Source organism: Uloborus diversus, chromosome 6 (genome assembly GCF_026930045.1).
Source record: "Uloborus diversus isolate 005 chromosome 6, Udiv.v.3.1, whole genome shotgun sequence".
NCBI lineage: Eukaryota > Metazoa > Arthropoda > Arachnida > Araneae > Uloboridae > Uloborus > Uloborus diversus.
In genome coordinates this window covers 16149912-16169267 of record NC_072736.1, presented here as the reverse complement: position 1 = coordinate 16169267, position 19356 = coordinate 16149912, and the positions used below count along the sequence as shown (strand labels likewise).

Sequence of the window (19356 nt, the reverse complement as noted above, 5' to 3'; positions counted from 1 at the left end):
AATAACAGATAGTTCATCCAAAGAAATTTTCATTTTTCGCTTTGCCCCATGAAAAAAAAAAAAGGGAAAACTTTCCACTTTTTTTTGGAGGTACAAAAAATAATGTTTCAGTGCATGTTTTATTATTAAATATATTGTTTTTCCTTTTGAACCATAAGTTTTAAAGCAATTTGTTCATATTGAAAAATGTAATCTTCATCATTTCACTTTGCCCCACATTCCCCTACTTCCTTGCAACTCTCTGTTATGCCCATCACAAGAGCTATTGTTCACTTAGTTTTTCAATACATTTTTTATACTATTATTACTGTATGCACTTACTACTCACTATTATGTATCGTTGTTATGAAGTGGCATCATGTTTAAAAAGTACTAGGTACTCATTTGTAAAAAATGAAGTTAATGCAGAAGTTTCTAATGAGTTGAACTTTTTCTAGATTATGCTGATTTAGAAGAAGACATCGCTGCTAGAAAACTGGAAGCCGAAGATGAGGATAAAGTTTTGAAAGGTAAGAATAAGATTTCGGATGTTACTTATACTGCCAGAAAAGTGAAAACTGTGTTGCAAAAGAAGCTTTCTATTATGACCAAAATTTTTGAAACATTAGATTTATTTAAGATTTGGGATGAACGACAGAAATCAGAAAATTCAAGCTTTTATTTCCTGTTTCTGCTTGAATGTTTATAGCATAAATATTTTCTAAAATAAACTTTAGTAAAAGGAAAGAAAAAAAAGTTATACGCACATTTACTTCTTTTTCTCTCATCATAATATTTGTAGGCCTTTCGTATTTTATTTTTTGCTTTAAGAACTTGATTTAGCAAATAGCATCACGGAATACAATACGTATCAGGCAGATTTAGATTTTTTAAAAATATTTCAGATCGAAATGTTCAATTCTTTAGCCAAAATAACTTTTGAGATTTCTTGGAACGAACAGTGAAACTTGTGTATAACACTACTGTCTATAACAATAAACCTGTCTATAACGATATTTTCCGTGGTCCCAAACAAAATGTCACCATTACCAATCAAACTATCTATAACGATTTTTCGCCAAGTTGGCGACAAAACTTGGATCGAAATTAACAATGATTTCCTCCCAAAAAGGGGCAAAAGACCCCTTTTGGAGCATCCGAATGCAACGAAAAAGGAAGGTGTACAACTAGACCCCACTAGGAGTCTACGTACCAAATTTCAACTTTCTAGGACATTCCGTTCTTGAGTTATGCGACACACATACGTACATACAGACGTCACGAGAAAACTCGTCGTAATTAACTCGGTGATCGTCAAAATGGATATTTCATGTGTCTGTACGTTCCTAGGCACATATCCACGTGTGGTCGGGTTAAAAAAAAAAAAAAAAAAAAAACTCATTTCATTTGGGGGTGAGCAAAAAGGAAATTAAGGCCGTGTTTGGGTGAAAATTTTTTCGCGAATACAATACTTCCTTTATTGTAAAAGGAAGTAAAAAGTGTTCCGTAGTACTTTCGAGGGAATGATTTTCATCTACTAACATAAAATATCTCAGCATAATTGAAAAGAAAGATAATCCAATTTTACTATCTTTTAAAGAAAAAATTAAGACAATTCCGGAATGAATTCGGTTCGTTTTTAAAAATTAAAAATTTTAGATTGTATTCCGTTAAGTTACTTAAGTGATGATGTGTTTCTCCACAGCTTACATTAATTCTTCCAACAATTGCATTCTTTTGTTCTTGTTATTAACGACAATGGGTAGAAATGAACGTGATTGAATAGCTACGTTCAGCGAAAATTTGAGAGAGCATATAGTTCAGTGGTCCAGCCTACGGCCCGAGAAGCTGCTGTGGCCCATTGTTTTGTTCTATGTCCAAATCTAAAACCCTGAGTTGTCAATGTTCCGAGTTTTTGAATCAAATGTTCAGAAATTGGTTTCTGAAAAACAGATGCAATTTATAAAATAAGCATTAAGTAATGAAAATAACAATGGGGTCGTTTCCAAAATTTTAAAAGTATTTTTTTCTGAAAGAGTATGCTTAAAAACATAGGATCTGATCATTTTTTAAATAATTTGTTTAAGTTTAATATTTTTAAAAATTACTTAAATCGTATGCTTTCATTGTTTATACTTCTGCCGAGACATCACAAATAATGAAATGCCATTGAGTGTTGCCATCCACAGAACAAAATATTTAATTCGCATCTTTATTCACGTGTATTGGCAACGATAGGGTTGATAGCAAGCGTAGAGCGCAATTTTAATTCGCTTCTTCATTATCATAACCTGGAAACGCGATAGAAAGATGCGCCAAAGAGCATCATTTGTGACGTCATAAAGACCACGCCTTGCTTGCAAAATCGGACATTAAAAAAAAAAATAATTAAAAAATAACTGTTCTAAAAATGAAAGTATTTTCTGGGTCCGTGTTTTTTTTTTTTTTTTTTTTGCTTATTCTATGAATTTTAGTGACTAAAAGTACTACTTTTGACTGAAGGAAACAACCCCATTCTTAAGATAAATAAATACCTTTGCGCGAGAAAGCAAAAAAGAAATAACAACGTCAAAAAGCACAAATTGCAGATTACTGCAGCACAAATTGCAGAAATCTGCAATTTGTGCTTTTTGACATTATTTCTTCTTCTATTCTTTTTTTAAAAATAATTCTTAATTTTTAACTTTCTTTTCTTTTCCATGTTAAGATTTTCAAAAAATATTTCAGATCGAAATGTTCAATAATTTCGTCAAAATAACTTTTGGGACCATATTCTTTTAAAACATGTTAAATGTTTTGAAATTTTATGGCCCGCTAAAATGATTGCAATATCCGGTGCGGCCCTTGGGTAAATAAAGGTTGTGCGCCGCTGATATTATAAGCTAATAAATTAATGAATTTGAAAATTTATCGCTATCTACAGTATAGATTTAAAACTATTAAATTTAACAAAACTACCACAGAAAAAACTAGTATGTTGTGGCCATCACGAAACTTTCTTCTATATTTTTCTTTTTTTTTTTTCTGATCCCTCCCCATGCTTGACGAGGAAGCAATATTCCCAACAAAAACAAAATTACACATGCAAAAACTTGAGGACTATTCCAATGTCTGAATTATTGCAAAAGCAAAGCAAAGAGCGAAAATTGAAAGTTATTATAAAAGCATTGCTTGAATTAATTACAAATATTTTATTTGTTAACAAACATAAGATGGCAACAGTTAAAAATTTTAAATCATTGAGATAATATTTCCGATCATTTCCATACAATTAAAATCACGAGAAATACGCAGACGACAATCTATTACGATTTATCTTTCTTATTGTTGCATTAATAAAAATATTTTTATTCGCAAAAAAAAAAAAAAAATCAACACCTCTTGGAGCGATCGGCGTCAAAATTGAACCAAAGCCTGTTTACATATGGATTCACATATATTCCAAATTTCAACCAGAACGTAGCATTACTTCTTGAGATAGGGCACTCAAAATGGAAAAAAAGAACGGGTGATTGCGCTACCCCCTTTTTAGCTGTTGACACAAAAATAAAATCAGTTCTTATACCCACTAAGGGCTACTTGCCGATAAATTTTTCTTTCATTCCGTTCATTATTTCTTGAGATACAGCAGTCACAATTGACGACAAAAAACGTTCTATAGCTCAACCCCCGTTTGAGTTGTTGACACCAAAATTGAATCAGCACCTGTTCCTGTTAATACCAACATATGGACCAAATTTTGTTTGATTCCGCCAGTAACTTCCTGAGGAATAGCAAGCAAGCGTAACTCGAAAAACGTCCCATTGCTCCACCCCCCTTGGAGGAATTCGCGCCAAAAACTAATGGGCACAAGTTCACATAGGGGCACATACGTGTACTAAATTTCGTTCGATTTCATGCGGTAGTTTTTGTTGTAGAGCGGCCACAAAAAACTGGTCACACACAGACGTGACACACATACACACACACACACACACATACACACACACATACACACACACATACAGACAGACAGACATTTTCCAAAAATGGTCGAAATGGACTCAGCACACCTCAAAACGTTCGAATCCGTCAAAATTCGAAATTCGAAAATTTGCACGAATCCAATACTTTCTTCTATATATTAGATATAGAAGAAAGTAAAAATAAATAAATAGAAATAAAAATAATAATAAAAATGAACTCTTGAGACGAGTGTCTTGGTTCTCTGAACTGAAAAAAAGGAAGAAAAAAAAAGATCACATTTTGGGTTTTCAGTTTTTGATGTTAAAAAAACAGATAAAATCAAGGACCATTTTTCATGACTTTGACCTTTGACTACACGTTTTCAAAGAACTTTCATCAAAAAATGGAAGAAAGCTCAGGAAACATAATCTTTGAAGAACTAAACCCAAGTTAGCTTAAACAGTTGTCATAATTAGTTTTTTACCTTTACTCATGCCTTGCTCTTACTGAGTGCGTTCGAGCAACTATGGTAATGCTTACCCGTGGGTGTATGCTTTCACCTTGAAGTTACTAACTGTTCAGAAAAAACATATGTACAGGCATGAGCGTAGCCAGGATTCCCGTTAGGAGGGGCAAGCATAGGAGCAACAAGATAGTGTTTTTTAGTTACTGCCCCCCCCCCCCACCCCTACTACGAATCTCGGAAACTGCTTGAAATTATAGTCCTCCTTTCCCTCCAATAAAGATACTTAATGCAATTTTTTGCTAAGATGAGGGCAGAAAAAGCGGTTATGTAGCTGTCCCTCGGAAATGTTTCGAAATGGAAGTACTAAAGTTGCAATTCAAATTATCTTTGGTGACATTTCGAAAAAGCGTGGGAGTCGGGGAGTTTCTCTTTTAGGGAGGTCCAGCTGCCCCTCCCCGCTCCCCATCTGGCTACACCCATGTGTTCAGGAATTGCGAGTCGCCCGCTAGCGTTTTTCACCGCGAGCAATTTACTAGCGGAACGAGAATTTTTAGTTAAATAAAATGTCTTCCTTTAGCGAAATTTGGCAGTGTCTTGAAAATTTATTCTGGTAAACCTAGCGATTTGCTCACTTGAGACGTCAGCAGCGATGAAAACAGCGGTTAAGTGTCGTTTAAGATTATTTTTTTAAGAGAGAAAATAAATCTATATCAAGAAAAATAGTAACTTACCCCATGCTTTTCACCATGCTCTTTCAGATTTTTTTTTTTTGAAAAATGGGAAACAGTCCAATTAACTCTTATGATCACACCAACTAAATTGTTACAAAATATTGACTTAAATAGCTGTATAAAGCTCTTAATCTCTTGATGAAATTTTCCCTTTTTCTAGGAATTTTCCTCAACCGAATCTTAATGACTTCTAAAATTACGAACTGTTCATTCACAGGTCGAACAACCCTGCTTGTGGTCAGGATCCACTTAATTATTCTGTTTTTTTCTTTCTTTTTTTTAAAAACATTTTGTGAACAATAGCGGAAAGCTTAAAATTATCGAGATAAAAATCTGTAAGAAAACATTAGCGACCTCTTTTTGAGTCGGAAGCCACTTCCTGTTCTTATATCTCTTTCTTCATGGTGATATCCATCAAGCATTCCGAAACTTGATTTCCGATCTTTTTCGCCCTTGCCTGTCAAAACAGATGAATGTTCGGAATTCCGTCAGAAAACATACTTTGAATATTTGAAGCCCGTGGCGGGTCAAGGCCGAACGCAACTTAAGTGTCAGAGAGGAGTTAAACGCTAAAAGCTACGAACTGTTATTATGAAGAACGTATTTATTGTTTAACTTCCGTGGTTTTACGCAACTGTTAACAGGACAGATCATATCTTTGTAAAAAAATTCTTGCAATGAGTTGTTTATTCTGAGCCCGAAAGCGGTACTTAGGGCTCCTTGATTTTCGTATAAATGGTTTTGCGAACGTAAGAATACAATGCGTACAAAAACGCTGAAAATACATTTGAACTTAGTTTTGAAAATACACTTAAACTTAATTTTCAATAAAAAAAAGTAACATTTTATTCTACCCTTTAAAAAAAACAATTTTCAGGGATGCTTTTTCAAAACTTGATGCAGGATATGTTTGAAGTTTTTCAAAAGGTGTTCAAATTATTTTATTGCAACAATTTATTGCTGATCTTCCATCAGCATTTTGAAAACGTAAGTTGATCGCGGAAAATGCTTTTCAAAAAACTGGCACAACTTAACATTGGTAAAAAAAATTTTAACAGTTAAAAGACTGAAATTTTCTGAAAACATTTGAGAAAAGTCTGAAGACTCCCATCCCTGGTTTGAAGTTGTTTAATGTTATTATTTACAAAAATCAATCTTTCAATTTTGAACTTATAATTTTGAACATTATAGGAATAAAATAGTGCAAGTCCGGAAACTTGAATCCTCTTGACTTCGGACACTCGCTTGTCTCAAAACTAATCTACCTTTGCCCCGTCCTTATAATTTGTCTTCACGTTGCTTAACCTTAAGCAACGTTGCTTAACCTTAGTTAAGTTCTTCCTGAGCTGGACGAGCTTACTTTCCCGTATAACGCTTCAAAATTTGTATAACCAGCTATCTGTCTCGCTCTCTCGTTTAACTGAAAACTTAAGGGAGGCCAGAAAATTTGCGTGTTAATACTGGCTGACTTATCTGGACGGGCAACGTATGTTTTTGTTTTGTTTGAATTTTTAGCACGCTACATCAGTTTTTCATTTTGTGCTCATTGTAGGCTATAGAGTAAAGAAATATACCTAGAGAGACCCCGTCTATAATAAAAAGGAGATGAAATTGAAGCCGGAATTATGGGATACAACGGTGCAATGATGAGCGGGGTTATGATAACATGATCGCTTCGCGAGAATAGTTTTTACCAATCTCGCAAAGATACCGTATAAAGTAGCTGCCGGATTGGTTTGCATTTTAATTCATGTTTCAATTCTATTTCAAAAACTTGCTTCATGAACTTGCAATGATATCCAAGTTTAAATTATCAACCAATTGACATTCAGTAATGGAGTGTTTTTAATCAAGATGTATCTCAAGAAGCTAAGGATCTTAGGATACAGCGGTGCAACTTCCGGCTTCAATTTCATAACTCGACGTTAAATCCCGGTTATCACAAATTTGCCATTTCAACTGCACTTGCGCACGGACTTTGCTGATTTCAAAAATCTTGCTAAAATTAATTACAAACATTTGAAATTTGTGAATAAAAATGAGATGGCAACATACAAAAATTAGAGATCTCAAAGCTTTTTCTGATTTAGTTTTCAGGCCTCGGTAAAGATTGAGTTTTGCGTCTTAATTATTAATGGATTCGGAGCCTGATTTTTCTATGAAACAAAGGCCCTTTTCAGGGCCAAATTTTTAACCTCAGAAGAGCGTACTAGAATTGCAGCATCACTTCTAATACAAAGCCGAACCCTCAACCAAAATAAAAATGTATAATTCTAAGCTGTTTACGCTTAACTTAAAATATCCGCAAAAGATGGATATCCGTACTCATATTCCAATCATTAAAGTACACAACGTGTTTTAAGTTTATGTTAAATAAACATTCCCCAACCAATAAATATTGAAGTGTCATTTTTCTCTTTATATTATAAAGATAATCAGTCAACAATTATTCATATCCGTAGTTTCATATAAAATAACACGAAATCGCTGTGAAAATATTCCAATCGCATTCATTAACTTGTTGGGACTCGTAACACAGTCTAATTGTAAACAAGCAACACGAAATCTTAAAACAAAAAGCTCAAAAAGCTAAGTCCGCGCGCAAGCGCAGTTGAAATGGCAAATTTGTGATAACCGGGATTTAACGTCTAGTAATTTCTTAGTATAGCGGGGCCTCTCTATGTAATTTCTTTACTGTATGTTGTAGGCTAAATTCGCGTAGGTGGAGTTGAACCGAGTTGGCCTCGATCTAGTTTACATCTTTGGGTTCATGGTTCGTGCGGCATTTTCTTAACTTTTTAAAAACAAATGAATAATATTCAAAAATAGTAAATTAATATAATATTCCCCATGTATAAATGCAAAACAAAAACAGCGTGTATTTTTCGCAGTTTATGATGAAGAAAACTGACACTTTTTGATATCTTAAAAGCATATATTTCATCACGCTTATGGAGTACAGATGAAAGGTTTACAAATTCGCTTCTTAAAATGCAAAATGCTTCCTAGTACTGTCTGACCACGGATTGTATGTAATTTGGCAATTTTCCGAACAAAGACGATTCCATCTGAATGAATCTAGCAGGGGAGAGGGTAAAATAGCGATGCGATTTTGATGCACGCGTTTTATAATGTCACTAGTGCCTTATTCATTTATTACATTAAAAAAAAAATAAGGAGAAACAAAAAAAAAAAATAGTCACTATGGAAACAACAGAAAGAAAATAAAATACTTTCAATTCGTGCAGGAACGTAAAAGAAAAACAGCAAGCTCAAAACTTTGTTGTGAATAAATAAATCAATTAATTTTTGCCGTGAGAATATAGATCGAATATACTTCAGATTTAAAAAATGATGCAGTAAACAAATTTTCATTTGTACAAATCTGACGGTAAATAGCAGAGAGGCAAAAGCGCACATCTGAAACAAACCAACTAACATCCCGATAAACTAATAGATACGTCCATTTCCGCCTATAAACCGGATATTAGCCTTTCCATGTAATCTATGGTCAGACAGTAAAATTAGTTTTGATTAAACTATTAACATTTTAACTGTTGTCCAAGTTCTAGTTGTGAGTAATGTGACTGATTCGAAGGCGGTTAAATCGTAAATGTTCCTGGGGATTCTCTAGAAAATGCTTTATTACCACCTTTGAGATTGTAATCCGTTGGTTATGAACCCCGTATTGTAATCTCTTAAAAAGCTGGCTGGAATATTTCAAAGTTTTTGCCAATATCTACCCCATTATTTCGGATCAAGTTGATTAGTAGATGTGAAGTTTACGTTAAACAAAACGTTCGGACTCACGCCAACCCTCCTCGCTTATTACAGTACATATGTCTTTAGCAAATCAAAAAATAAACTGAATAATTAAGATTGAAATTGATATGCCTCAGTGTCGGAATCTTGTACAGTTACATTTGGGGTATATTTCTGAATCCATCAATTTTTAGGAGCGATACCTGAGCAATTTTTAGCAGATGTAAAGTCTAGGTTCGTGGTTCGTGCAGCATTTTCTTAACTTTTTCAAACCGTACGACTTTTTCAAAACAAATAAATAAAATAAAGAAATAATTAGTAAACTAGTCCCCAAATGTATAAATTCAGCACAAATACACCGTGTTTTTTTTTTTTTTTTTTTTTTTGCAGTTTGTTGTAAACGTTTGTTTACTTTTCTTTCGTTTAAAAGAGAGAGGAAGCAAGCTATCTCTCTGTCAGCTACCTCCCTGTCTTAAAAATTAACCGCGAAAGAAATCATGCAAATTACAACCACTAACGGATTTTCCCAAAGAAGCAATAAATTTAAAGCTGGGCTCAAAACGTCCAGTCCATCGCCCAGATGCAAATAAAACCTCCTCCAAAATAAATCTCAACCTGGCGCATTGAACGAGAAGGAAGAACACACCCAAAGGTAAATAATTTTATAATCTCCGCCCGTAAAGCCCCCGAAAATAGAATAATCCGTCGTCCTACAATGTAATAAGGCATAAAAACGACAGCGCGCGGCCTGTTTGTTTATTTTCTCTCTCTCTCATTGTTTGAAAAGGAGATCTACTTTTCGCCCGGTTCGTCAAGAAATTTGCTCGTCGGCGCCATCACATTCGATACCTTCGGACCACGCCTAGGTAGACTGTTTTCTTAAGTGTCGTCGAGGGAGGAAAAAAAAGAAGACGGAGTAAAATAACAAACGCTTTAGGTGGGAAAGATAAAAAATTTGATATAAAATAATAATATATCTCTGTATAAAGCGGCGATAATATGAGCAGGGAGGGGAGAGAAAAATCCTTTTGCATGATGCCTACGCAGCGTTAGGCAAGGTCGTAAAAAGACTCCGCTCGGGAGAGTGCAGGCTGAAGTGAATGCCATATTTGGTCACCAATGGGTCGGCAATGAAGCGAAACCTACAGCACAATACTCATTTGCTAGGGTCATAGTCAAATCAAAGGAATACAGTAACGGCTAACTTATACGATCATCATAATCCCAGCAGGCGTTGCACTGCAAATTGCTTGAATCCATTAGCGGACTAACTAGATTTATGTCTCGAGTCGTCTAGCGTACACCCCCGTTTTATTCTTCTTGACAAACTTTTTATCCAAGTTGTGCCCGTTATCAGTAATAGGGTAGACCGGGGCACGTTTACGCAGGGCCCTTTTTACTTCCTTTTACAAAAAAGGAAGTATTGTATTCACGAAAAAAATTTCACTCAAAAATCGACCTTCATTTCCATTTTTCTCACCCCCGAATGAATGTTGAGTTTTTTTTTTCTACCCGATCACACGTGGATATATGCCTAGGAACTACAGACCCCCGAAATATCCATTTTGACGACCCCCGAGTTAATTACAACGAATTTTCTCGTGACGTCCGTATGTATGTGTGTATGTATCTCGCATAACTCAAAAACGGTATATCCTAGAAAGTTAAAATTTGGTTCGTAGACTCCTAGTGGGGTCTAGTTGTGCACTTCATTTTTGGTTGCATTCGGATGTTCCTAAGGGGGTCTTTTGCTCCTTTTTGGGGGGAAATCATTGTTAATTTCGATGTAAACTCAAGTTGTGTTATAATTTGTCGGACACTTGACGATATATCGCCAGCCTTTTTTCGCCAATTTGGCGACAAATTTGGCGATGTTTTTTTCTTCTTTTTAAAACTTGGTTTCAATTCGTCTACTGTTGGTGATATTTAGAGAGTAAATAATTGAATCACATTAAAATTGATAATAATGGGGAAATGACATTAAATTGGAGTAAAAGGAAGTCATGTGAGGCACAACATCAACTCGTTTCAAAAAGAATTATAACTGGAGAGCCAACAGTCATAACAGATTGATGCTGCTCCCTAGCAAATATATTCACACATTTTTGAGCATCAGTCGAGCTTCGATCTAGCATGCAGAAAAAATAATCTATTTTCTACCAAATCGAGTAAATTTTGAGCTGAACGTTTTGAATAAATATAACTTAGTTTAGAAAGATCAAATATATAAAAATTAGCAGAATTTTATTCTTTTTTGAGAACTGTGCATGAATCGAAATGTTATTACATTTTTTTGCACGGGCCTAATGTCCGGACTCCTAGATTCTAGATTCCGACTAGGCTGACATCGCCTCTCGTCGGGCCTGATTATGCAACAGCTGCGGCCGTTGTTGTCGTTGCGATCTAAGTAAGAAATTAGTAAAAGCAATGATTTCTGTTTGAAAGTTTGTTATCAGTGGTGCACGAAATGCTGGTCTTTCAAATCACTTAATCAGAGTAATTACATATTTGTCCTTCCGCAGTTCAAATATTTCAACATTTAAGGTTTTTAAATACACTTCGTACGTATCAGTTAAGTTGGTTTTTTAAGAATAAAAACACTATTGAATTATATGATGACTGAAGCAATTTGGGTCAACTAGATCTAGATCATTGAGCATAAGAAAACGAAAACATGTTGAAATGAGTAGCCATTGTGTCTTTAATACCAAGGCAGCGTTATACGTACCCAGTTTGGACAAGCCATTTCTATCAAGAAACCGTGAAATAGAACACTTCTAGTATAAAGGGTAGTGTTACAAAGTGGTCTTCGTTAATCCAAAGTAATTGGGACGAATTAATGAAATGTTATTTCTTGAATATGATGCTGTTTAATTGTATATTGTCAAATGGGGTGGTTTCCTTCAGTCAAAAGTACTACTTTTAGTCATTGAAATGGATAGAATGAGCAAAAAAAATTACATGGACCCAGAAAATAATGTCATTTTCCAAACAGCTTTTTTTTAAATTAATTTTTTAAAATGTCCGATTTTTCAAACAAGGCGTGGTCTTTATGACGTCACAAATGATGCAATTTGGCGCATCTTTCTACTACGTTTCCACGTTATGATAATCAAGCAGCGAATTAAAATTGCGCTCTACGCTTGCTATCAACCCTATCGTTGCCGATACACGTGAGTAAAGATGCGAATTAAATATTTTGTTCTGTGAATGGCAACATTGAATGGCATTTCATCATTTGTGATGTCTCACGACAAAAGTGTACACAATGAAAGCGCACCGATTTAAGTTTTTTTTTAATATTAAACTTGAATAAATTATTTAAAAAAGGGTTATATCCTATGTTTTTAAACATGCTTCTTCAGGAAAAAATATTTTTAAAATTTTGGAAACGACCCCATTATGTGTTCGGAATGATTTGGTGAATGGAATATTTTCTGTCCGATTAAACTTAACGCACAAACGTGCGCACATACAAAACCTCTTACTGTTCATCTCTTAGAAGTTGAGTTATGACCTTGACTCAAGGGACCATTTCTTTCAAGGGAGAGCAATCAGTAAGAAGCGGAATTGTTATTCACTGAGTTGCGCTACCATTGCAACCCCTTCATATGCGAGAAGATCCTGTACCACTTGCTACTTCTTACTTGAATTATATTGTTCGCCAAATGGGCAATAACACTGCAAACTAAATCCACAAGTTCTTAAGCCGTTTTCCTCACCCCTACTTCAACAAATGGAATCGTTTAATCGGTCGGGCAGCGGAGCGCAACTTGCCAAAAATGGACAGTACAAATTCTTGTGACTTCAGAAGTTGACATACTATGGGTGAATTAGTATGGTGAGACTTGCAACCAGTTGGTTAAATTGCTGGACAAAGACAAACGATTTTTATTTCTGGTGAATGAAATCTTGGATGTCGGTAAAAGGTTCGTTACATTCCTAGAGCACCTAGTTTTGAAGATGGCTGTGATTCTGATAACCTGGTTGAGTTCTTTTGCGTAAGAGGGGGAGCTCCTTGAGCAAGCTTGTAGGAGAAAAAAGACGGTGTGTTAAGCACCGTAGAACTCTTCCTGAATTGGCTATCAAGTGAAAAAAGGAAACTCATATTAGTTCATAAGCGGATACAAAGGGCGGATAAAAGTTCATAGGGGTCATGAGACCCCCCCCCCCCCCTCCTAAACCGTCGACAGTAGTATTCGTCCCACATTGAGTTCAAACACTTCTCTACTAATAATAAAGCTGAAAGTCTCTCTGTCTGGATGTCTGGGTCTCTGTGACTCGCATAGCGACTAGACCGTTCAGCCGATTTTCATGAAATTTGGCACAAAGTTAGTTTGTAGCATGGGTGTGTGCACCTCGAAGCGATTTTTCGAAAATTCGATTTTGTTCTTTTTTTATTTCAATTTTAAGAACATTTTTCCGGAGCAAAATTATCATAAGATGGGCAAGTAAATTACGAAATTATGACGTGGAATGGAAGAGCGAATGAACACAGCCAATTGGCGAGAAATTCGTCATCCATTATTTGTAAATATACAGGCGAACCAAAAGACCTTTTAATTTTTCTTTTCCGGGCAAAGCCGTGCGGGTACCACTAGTAATGAATAAAATGAAAACGATTTCAGTGATATATTCCACTCATTGATTATTTTTGAAAGTCAATATGTGAATTACTACTTCTTTTACAGTACTTATGATACTAAGCAGCAACGTTTATGCCCTATTGTGTGCCTCATCTCTGGCAGCAGAGTTGGTGCTTTTTATTGACATTCAAGGAGTTTCAGAAATTTTTCATACTCACAAATAAAGGTTCGTTCATGCGGAGGGGTGGGGCAAGGGCAAGGGCGGATTCAGGGGAGGGTCAACTGACCCCCCTGTGATGAAAAACACTTTCTCTAATTTTTTTTTCTAAACTTATTATTGTGGAATGACAATTTTTAGTTCCTTAAAACTAGTATAGGTAATTAATGTACAAGGGATATGAGTTAGAACAGAACAAGGAGTAGTTTTTAGGTTTTCTAGAAATTAGAAGCTAAAGTGGTGAGTGACCTTGCAGACATAATTGAAGAAAATATAAAGAAATGTAATTTAAAAAATAAAAAAACGCCTCTGAACGGTTATGCTATAATTTGGCTGAAAATTTTAAAGTGCACAAAAGAAGCGAAACTTGCTTTTTAAATGCATGCTCTACATAAGTTCACATATTTTTGCATTGTAAAAAGATTTCGAAACGCGTATCTGCAATGTTTTGCAAATTTTTTATTTGAATACATGTACAGTTAATTTACTAGAATGTCATGAAATATATTAATAGATATCCTATATTTTGAATAAGGTTCAAATTATATTTAGATTTTCATCCCCTGAAACTTGACCCACTTACAAAAATTACTGGATCCGCCCCTGGGGGAGCGTGACACGCACGGAAATTCTTTGTTTTGACGAGGCTGTACTGCATCCGGTAACTCGACAGTGTTGCCATATGGTCAAATCCAGATTTCCTCAATTCCCTCCCAACTTTTTCCCAAAACGCGATGTTTTCTATAAAAATTCCAAAAAAAACAAAAATTATTTTTCCACTAATATTTTTATAAAATGAATCGACTTTCTCTGATATTTTTGTCTCTTGAAAATTTTTTTTTCCCCAAATAGCCAAATTTTCTTATAAAATTCCCCAACTTTTTTTTCTTCCCATTTTCGCTTTTTTTTTTTTTTTTTTTGACTTTATCTTTTTTTTACCTTCTATACTAATAATAAAGCTGAAAGTCTCTCTCTCTCTCTGGATCTCTCTCTCTCTCTCTCTCTCTCTCTGTCAGGATCTCTGTAACGCGCATAGAACCTAGACAGTTCGACTGATTTTCATGAAATTTGGCAAAGAATCAGTTTGTAGCATGGAGGTGTGCACCTTTAAGCGATTTTTCAAAAATTCGATTTTGTTCTTTTTCTATTCCAATTTTAAGAACATTTTCTCGAGCAAAATTATCATAAGATGGACGACTAAACTACCAAGTTATCATAATGTGGAACCGTAACGTGGGAAGCCAATTGGCGAGAAATTCATCATGCATTATTTGTAAATATACAGGGGAACCAAAATACCTTTTAATTTTCTACTACGGGCAAAGCCGTGCGGGTGCCACTAGTCATAAATATAAGCGCTTGTCCGAGAGATAAGAAATAGCCAATTTTTTTTCTACTCGCATTTACTACTCTGCTTCTGTATGTGCATTTAAACTATGATTTTTGTATATATTTATCCAAGAACATTCTTCGTATACTTATTTTTTGCCTGTTTCACGTATCAACTAGTAACTCAAGCAAAACTATTAATGCAAATTCCGTAGCATAATATTCCACATAATACGAAATGCGAATTCCATAAACCAACTCTAAAGCTAAACCAACGCTGTTTGAATGTAACTACTAGATGTCAAGATGCAAATTTAATCACAATTTTTTCCCCCAGGTTTTCCCCAAGAAAAAATTTTCCCCCCAAAGAATACCCCTCAAAATCCATTTCCCCAAAATTTCCCCAGAAAGCACCAGATTTCCCCAAAATGGGGAAATTTCCCCCAATCTGGCAACACTGTAACTCGACTGTTTTTCTGGTAAGACTCATTTTAGGAGAATTAAGAAACGAAAAAGTGGTAAACAATTAAAGCTATCTACTGGATTTTAGGGTTAATACAGTCGAGTAGGGGCTAAAATTTCAACCATCAAACCATCACCAAACAAGCAAATTACTTCGTTCAAATGTAGAAGCAATTTTCTCCTGTCTTACCTTGACGGGCGATTTTCTAGTGAACAAAATAAAAGCAATAAAAATGAAGAAAGAAAAAACTTTGGGAAATAAGATTTTTCTGTTGTTTCCTCGGAATGTCTAATAAAATTCTGAAAAATTGAATTCCCCGGACTGCATTCCAAAGAGTTGTACTTAACAAGCTTTCATTAGAGTTGAAATTCAAGTTTGTATGTACATTGTAAAGAACTTCATTTTAAGAACTAAACGAGATCTCTTTTCTATACGTGAGCAGTTTCATTGTTTAACAAAAGGTTGCATCACTTTAACTGCTTTGCATATTACACGATCAATTGTTAATGTAGAATTTAATTATGTAGGGTAAAGTAAACGAGCTCTCAAAACTCGCTTGAAAAGAATTCAAATTTAACTACAATAAAGTATAGGTATTTATTTAAAAAAGAGTGTTGGAATTCCAACCACACATTCATAAAAATTATGCATAGAAATAAATATCCGTATGAACCTTGAATTTCTGGAATTTTCCCATATTTGAAGGAAGTTGCTTATTTTATTTTGTTAATGATTCAGCTTATCCCTTTTTTCCCCAGGGCAGTGTGTTAACTTGTTTTCCTGATTGTTTCTGTTTTTTACTTCCTTTTACAAAAAAGGAAGTATTCCTTTTACAAAAAAGGAAGTATTGTATTCGCGAAAAAAATTTCACTCAAAAATCGGCCTTAATTTCCATTTTTCTCATCCCCGAATGAATGTTGAGTTTTTTTCTCGAGCCGACCACACGTGGATATATGCCTAGAAACATACAGACACCAGAAATATCTATTTTGACGACCCCCGAGTTAATTACAACGAATTTTCTCGTGACGTCCGTATGTATGTATGTACGTATGTATGTGTGTATGTGTGTCGCATAACTCAAAAACGGGATGTCCTAGAAAGTTGAAATTTGGTACGTGGACTCCTAGTGGGGTCTAGTTGTGCACCTTCAATTTTGGTTGCATTCGGATGTTCCTAACGGGGTCTTTTGCCCCTTTTGGGGGGGAAATCATTGTTAATTTCGATGTAAACTCAAGTTGTGTTAAAATTTGTCGGACACTTGGTGATACATATATCACCAGTCTTTTGGTCGCCAAGTTTTGTCGCCAACTTGGCGACAAATTTGGAGATTTTGTTAAACTTTTTTTTAAATTTTGTTTCAGTTTGGCCACTATTGGTGATATTTAGAGAGTAAATAATTGAATCATATTAAAATTGCCAATAATGGGGAAATGACATTAAAATGGAGTAAAAGGAAGTCATGTGATGCACACATCAGCTCGTTTTAAATTTGGTTTCAATTTGGCCACTGTTGGTGATATTCAGAGAGTAAACAATTGAATCACATTAAAATAGCGAATAATGAGGAAATGACATTAAATTGGAGTAAAAGAAAGTCATGTGATGCACACATCAGCTCGTTTTGTACTATATTAAGTATCAGCTTTTGTTCTGGATTCTTCGTATGATTATTTTATGAATAAGTTTTACTATTTCTCTCGAATATCTCATTTGCTTGCACCAGTGGAGCCGAAACCTTTTCTGCCCACGGGCCACACTTCAGATTACAATCATTCTCGCGGGCCAGAATACAAATAAAATTTCAAAATAATTCCTTCTTTTCGAAATACCATGAGAAAATATGGAAAAGGAAAGAAAAATACGAACCAATAATTGGGTTGATTACAAAATTTCAAAAGTATTTTTTTCTAAAGGAGCATTCTTAAAAACAGGGTTTAACGATTTTTTAAAGAACTTGAGAACCAAGTTTAGTATTTTTTTAACAATTATTTTAATCGGTACGCAGATTCTCAGATTCAATTTCATTTTTTCCGCTTCCGCGTATGATATCATAAGTGATGAGATGCCCTTAGCTAGGGTTGCCAACTTTGGAGAAACAATTTGATGAACATCTGTGGTCATTTTGAAGAGCATTTTAAATTTTGTGAAGAGCAGCTCGGTATTTTGCATAAAATTCAATAAAATAAACGAGAACCACTTATCTAAAATTGTTTTTGAGCTTTGATAAAAAAAAAAAAGTTTAGGCCCTAGCATAAAAAATGAAAAACTGCTTTGAACACTACGTCATGCTTGAAAACGCTCGGCCGGAAAATGAGGAGCAAAGTATAGAGGTTTTTTTTTTTTTTTTTGAGCAAACACGATTGCTTATTGCTTTCATTTGACTGTTTTGATGTGCTATCATTTTATTTTCCCGCCAGCACCCTCTGCAGCATCACCGTCGACCGGCTCCTCACGATGCTGCTCCTATAGTGAAAACCGTCTCCAGGTTGCGTCCATATCCTACACACACGCGCATACATTCACAACTACGCACACACACACACACACACACACATACACATGCACACACATATGCACACATAAACACATACACACACATACACCTACACATACACACAACTACCCACACATTCATGCCTGCACGCAGACACAAACACATATGCAACATACACATACCCCGCCCCACGCACACAAACACTCATACACACGACTACCAATACTCATGCCTGCACACAGACACAAACACACATGCCTACACACACATACACATACCCCCTACATACAAACACATATACCCCCCCCACACACACATAAACATACACGCCTACATACACACACACACACACTCGTGATTGCGAAAAACATAATTTGAATTCAAGATGACAAAAATTCAATTTTTTTTCCGGAGCAACTCCGCAAGATGCGGAGCAGTTGGCAACCCTGCATTAGCTCAAAGCGCAGTCAGTAAAACCTGCCTATAGCGATACTGTTGGGAACTAAAAAATATTGTTATAGACAGGTTATCGTTTGTAGGCAGTTTGATTATTTGTGCTGATATTTTCTGGGACACTAGCGCAACCAGAAATACCTTCTGGAGGGGGTTTCTTGATCAAAAATACCTTCTGAAAAGTTTTTTTGATCAAAAGAGTCCTTTCATATGCATAAACTACTGTACAGTGAAACCTGTGTATAACGATACTGTCTATAACGATAATCTGTCTATAACAATTTTTTTTGGCCCCAGCAAAATGTCAGCATAAATTATCAATCTGTCTGTAACGATAACCTGTCTATTACGATATTTTTTCAGATCCCAACAGTATCTTTGTGCGCAGGTTTTACTGTATTAGAATTTGCATTTATGTTAAAACCAATGCCTCTGAGGGGTATTTTCACCCCCCCCCCCCCCTTCGCTGCGCCACTGTGCTGGGATAAAGGAAAATATCGTTATAGACAAGTTTATTGTTACAGACAATATTGTTATGCTCAGGTTTCACTGTATTTGAATCGCTTCTTTATTCTTATGTACTGGCAACGGGGTTGATAGCAGAGCGTAAACAATAACTGTTGAGAAAATAAAAGTTTTAGTATGCAGTTCTCGACATAAATACAGTTGTAGTCAGTTGTGACTCTGAACAGGAAAATAAAAGTTTTTCCTAGATCCTTTTTTTTTTTTTTTTTTGCTTGTTCTACCAGTTTCAATGACTAAAAGTAGTAGTTTTGACTGAAGGAAACACCCCCAGGAAAATAAAAGTTTTTCCTAGATCCTTTTTTTTTTTTTTGCTTGTTCTACCAGTTTCAATGACTAAAAGTAGTAGTTTTGACTGAAGGAAACACCCCCATTGCTGTTACAGGGGCGCCGACTTGAAAAAATT

At 35.2% G+C, this 19356-nt stretch overlaps 1 protein-coding gene across 1 annotated transcript in view; it reads left to right on the top strand.

The window, feature by feature from the left end:
- LOC129224241 (dorsal-ventral patterning protein Sog-like) overlaps nt 1–19356 on the top strand; it is a 128455-nt gene that overhangs the window by 105407 nt on the left and 3692 nt on the right. The window contains exon 4 of the mRNA XM_054858666.1: nt 438–509. Within this exon, the coding sequence (XP_054714641.1) occupies nt 438–509 (72 nt within the window). The remainder of the gene's footprint in view (nt 1–437; nt 510–19356) is intronic.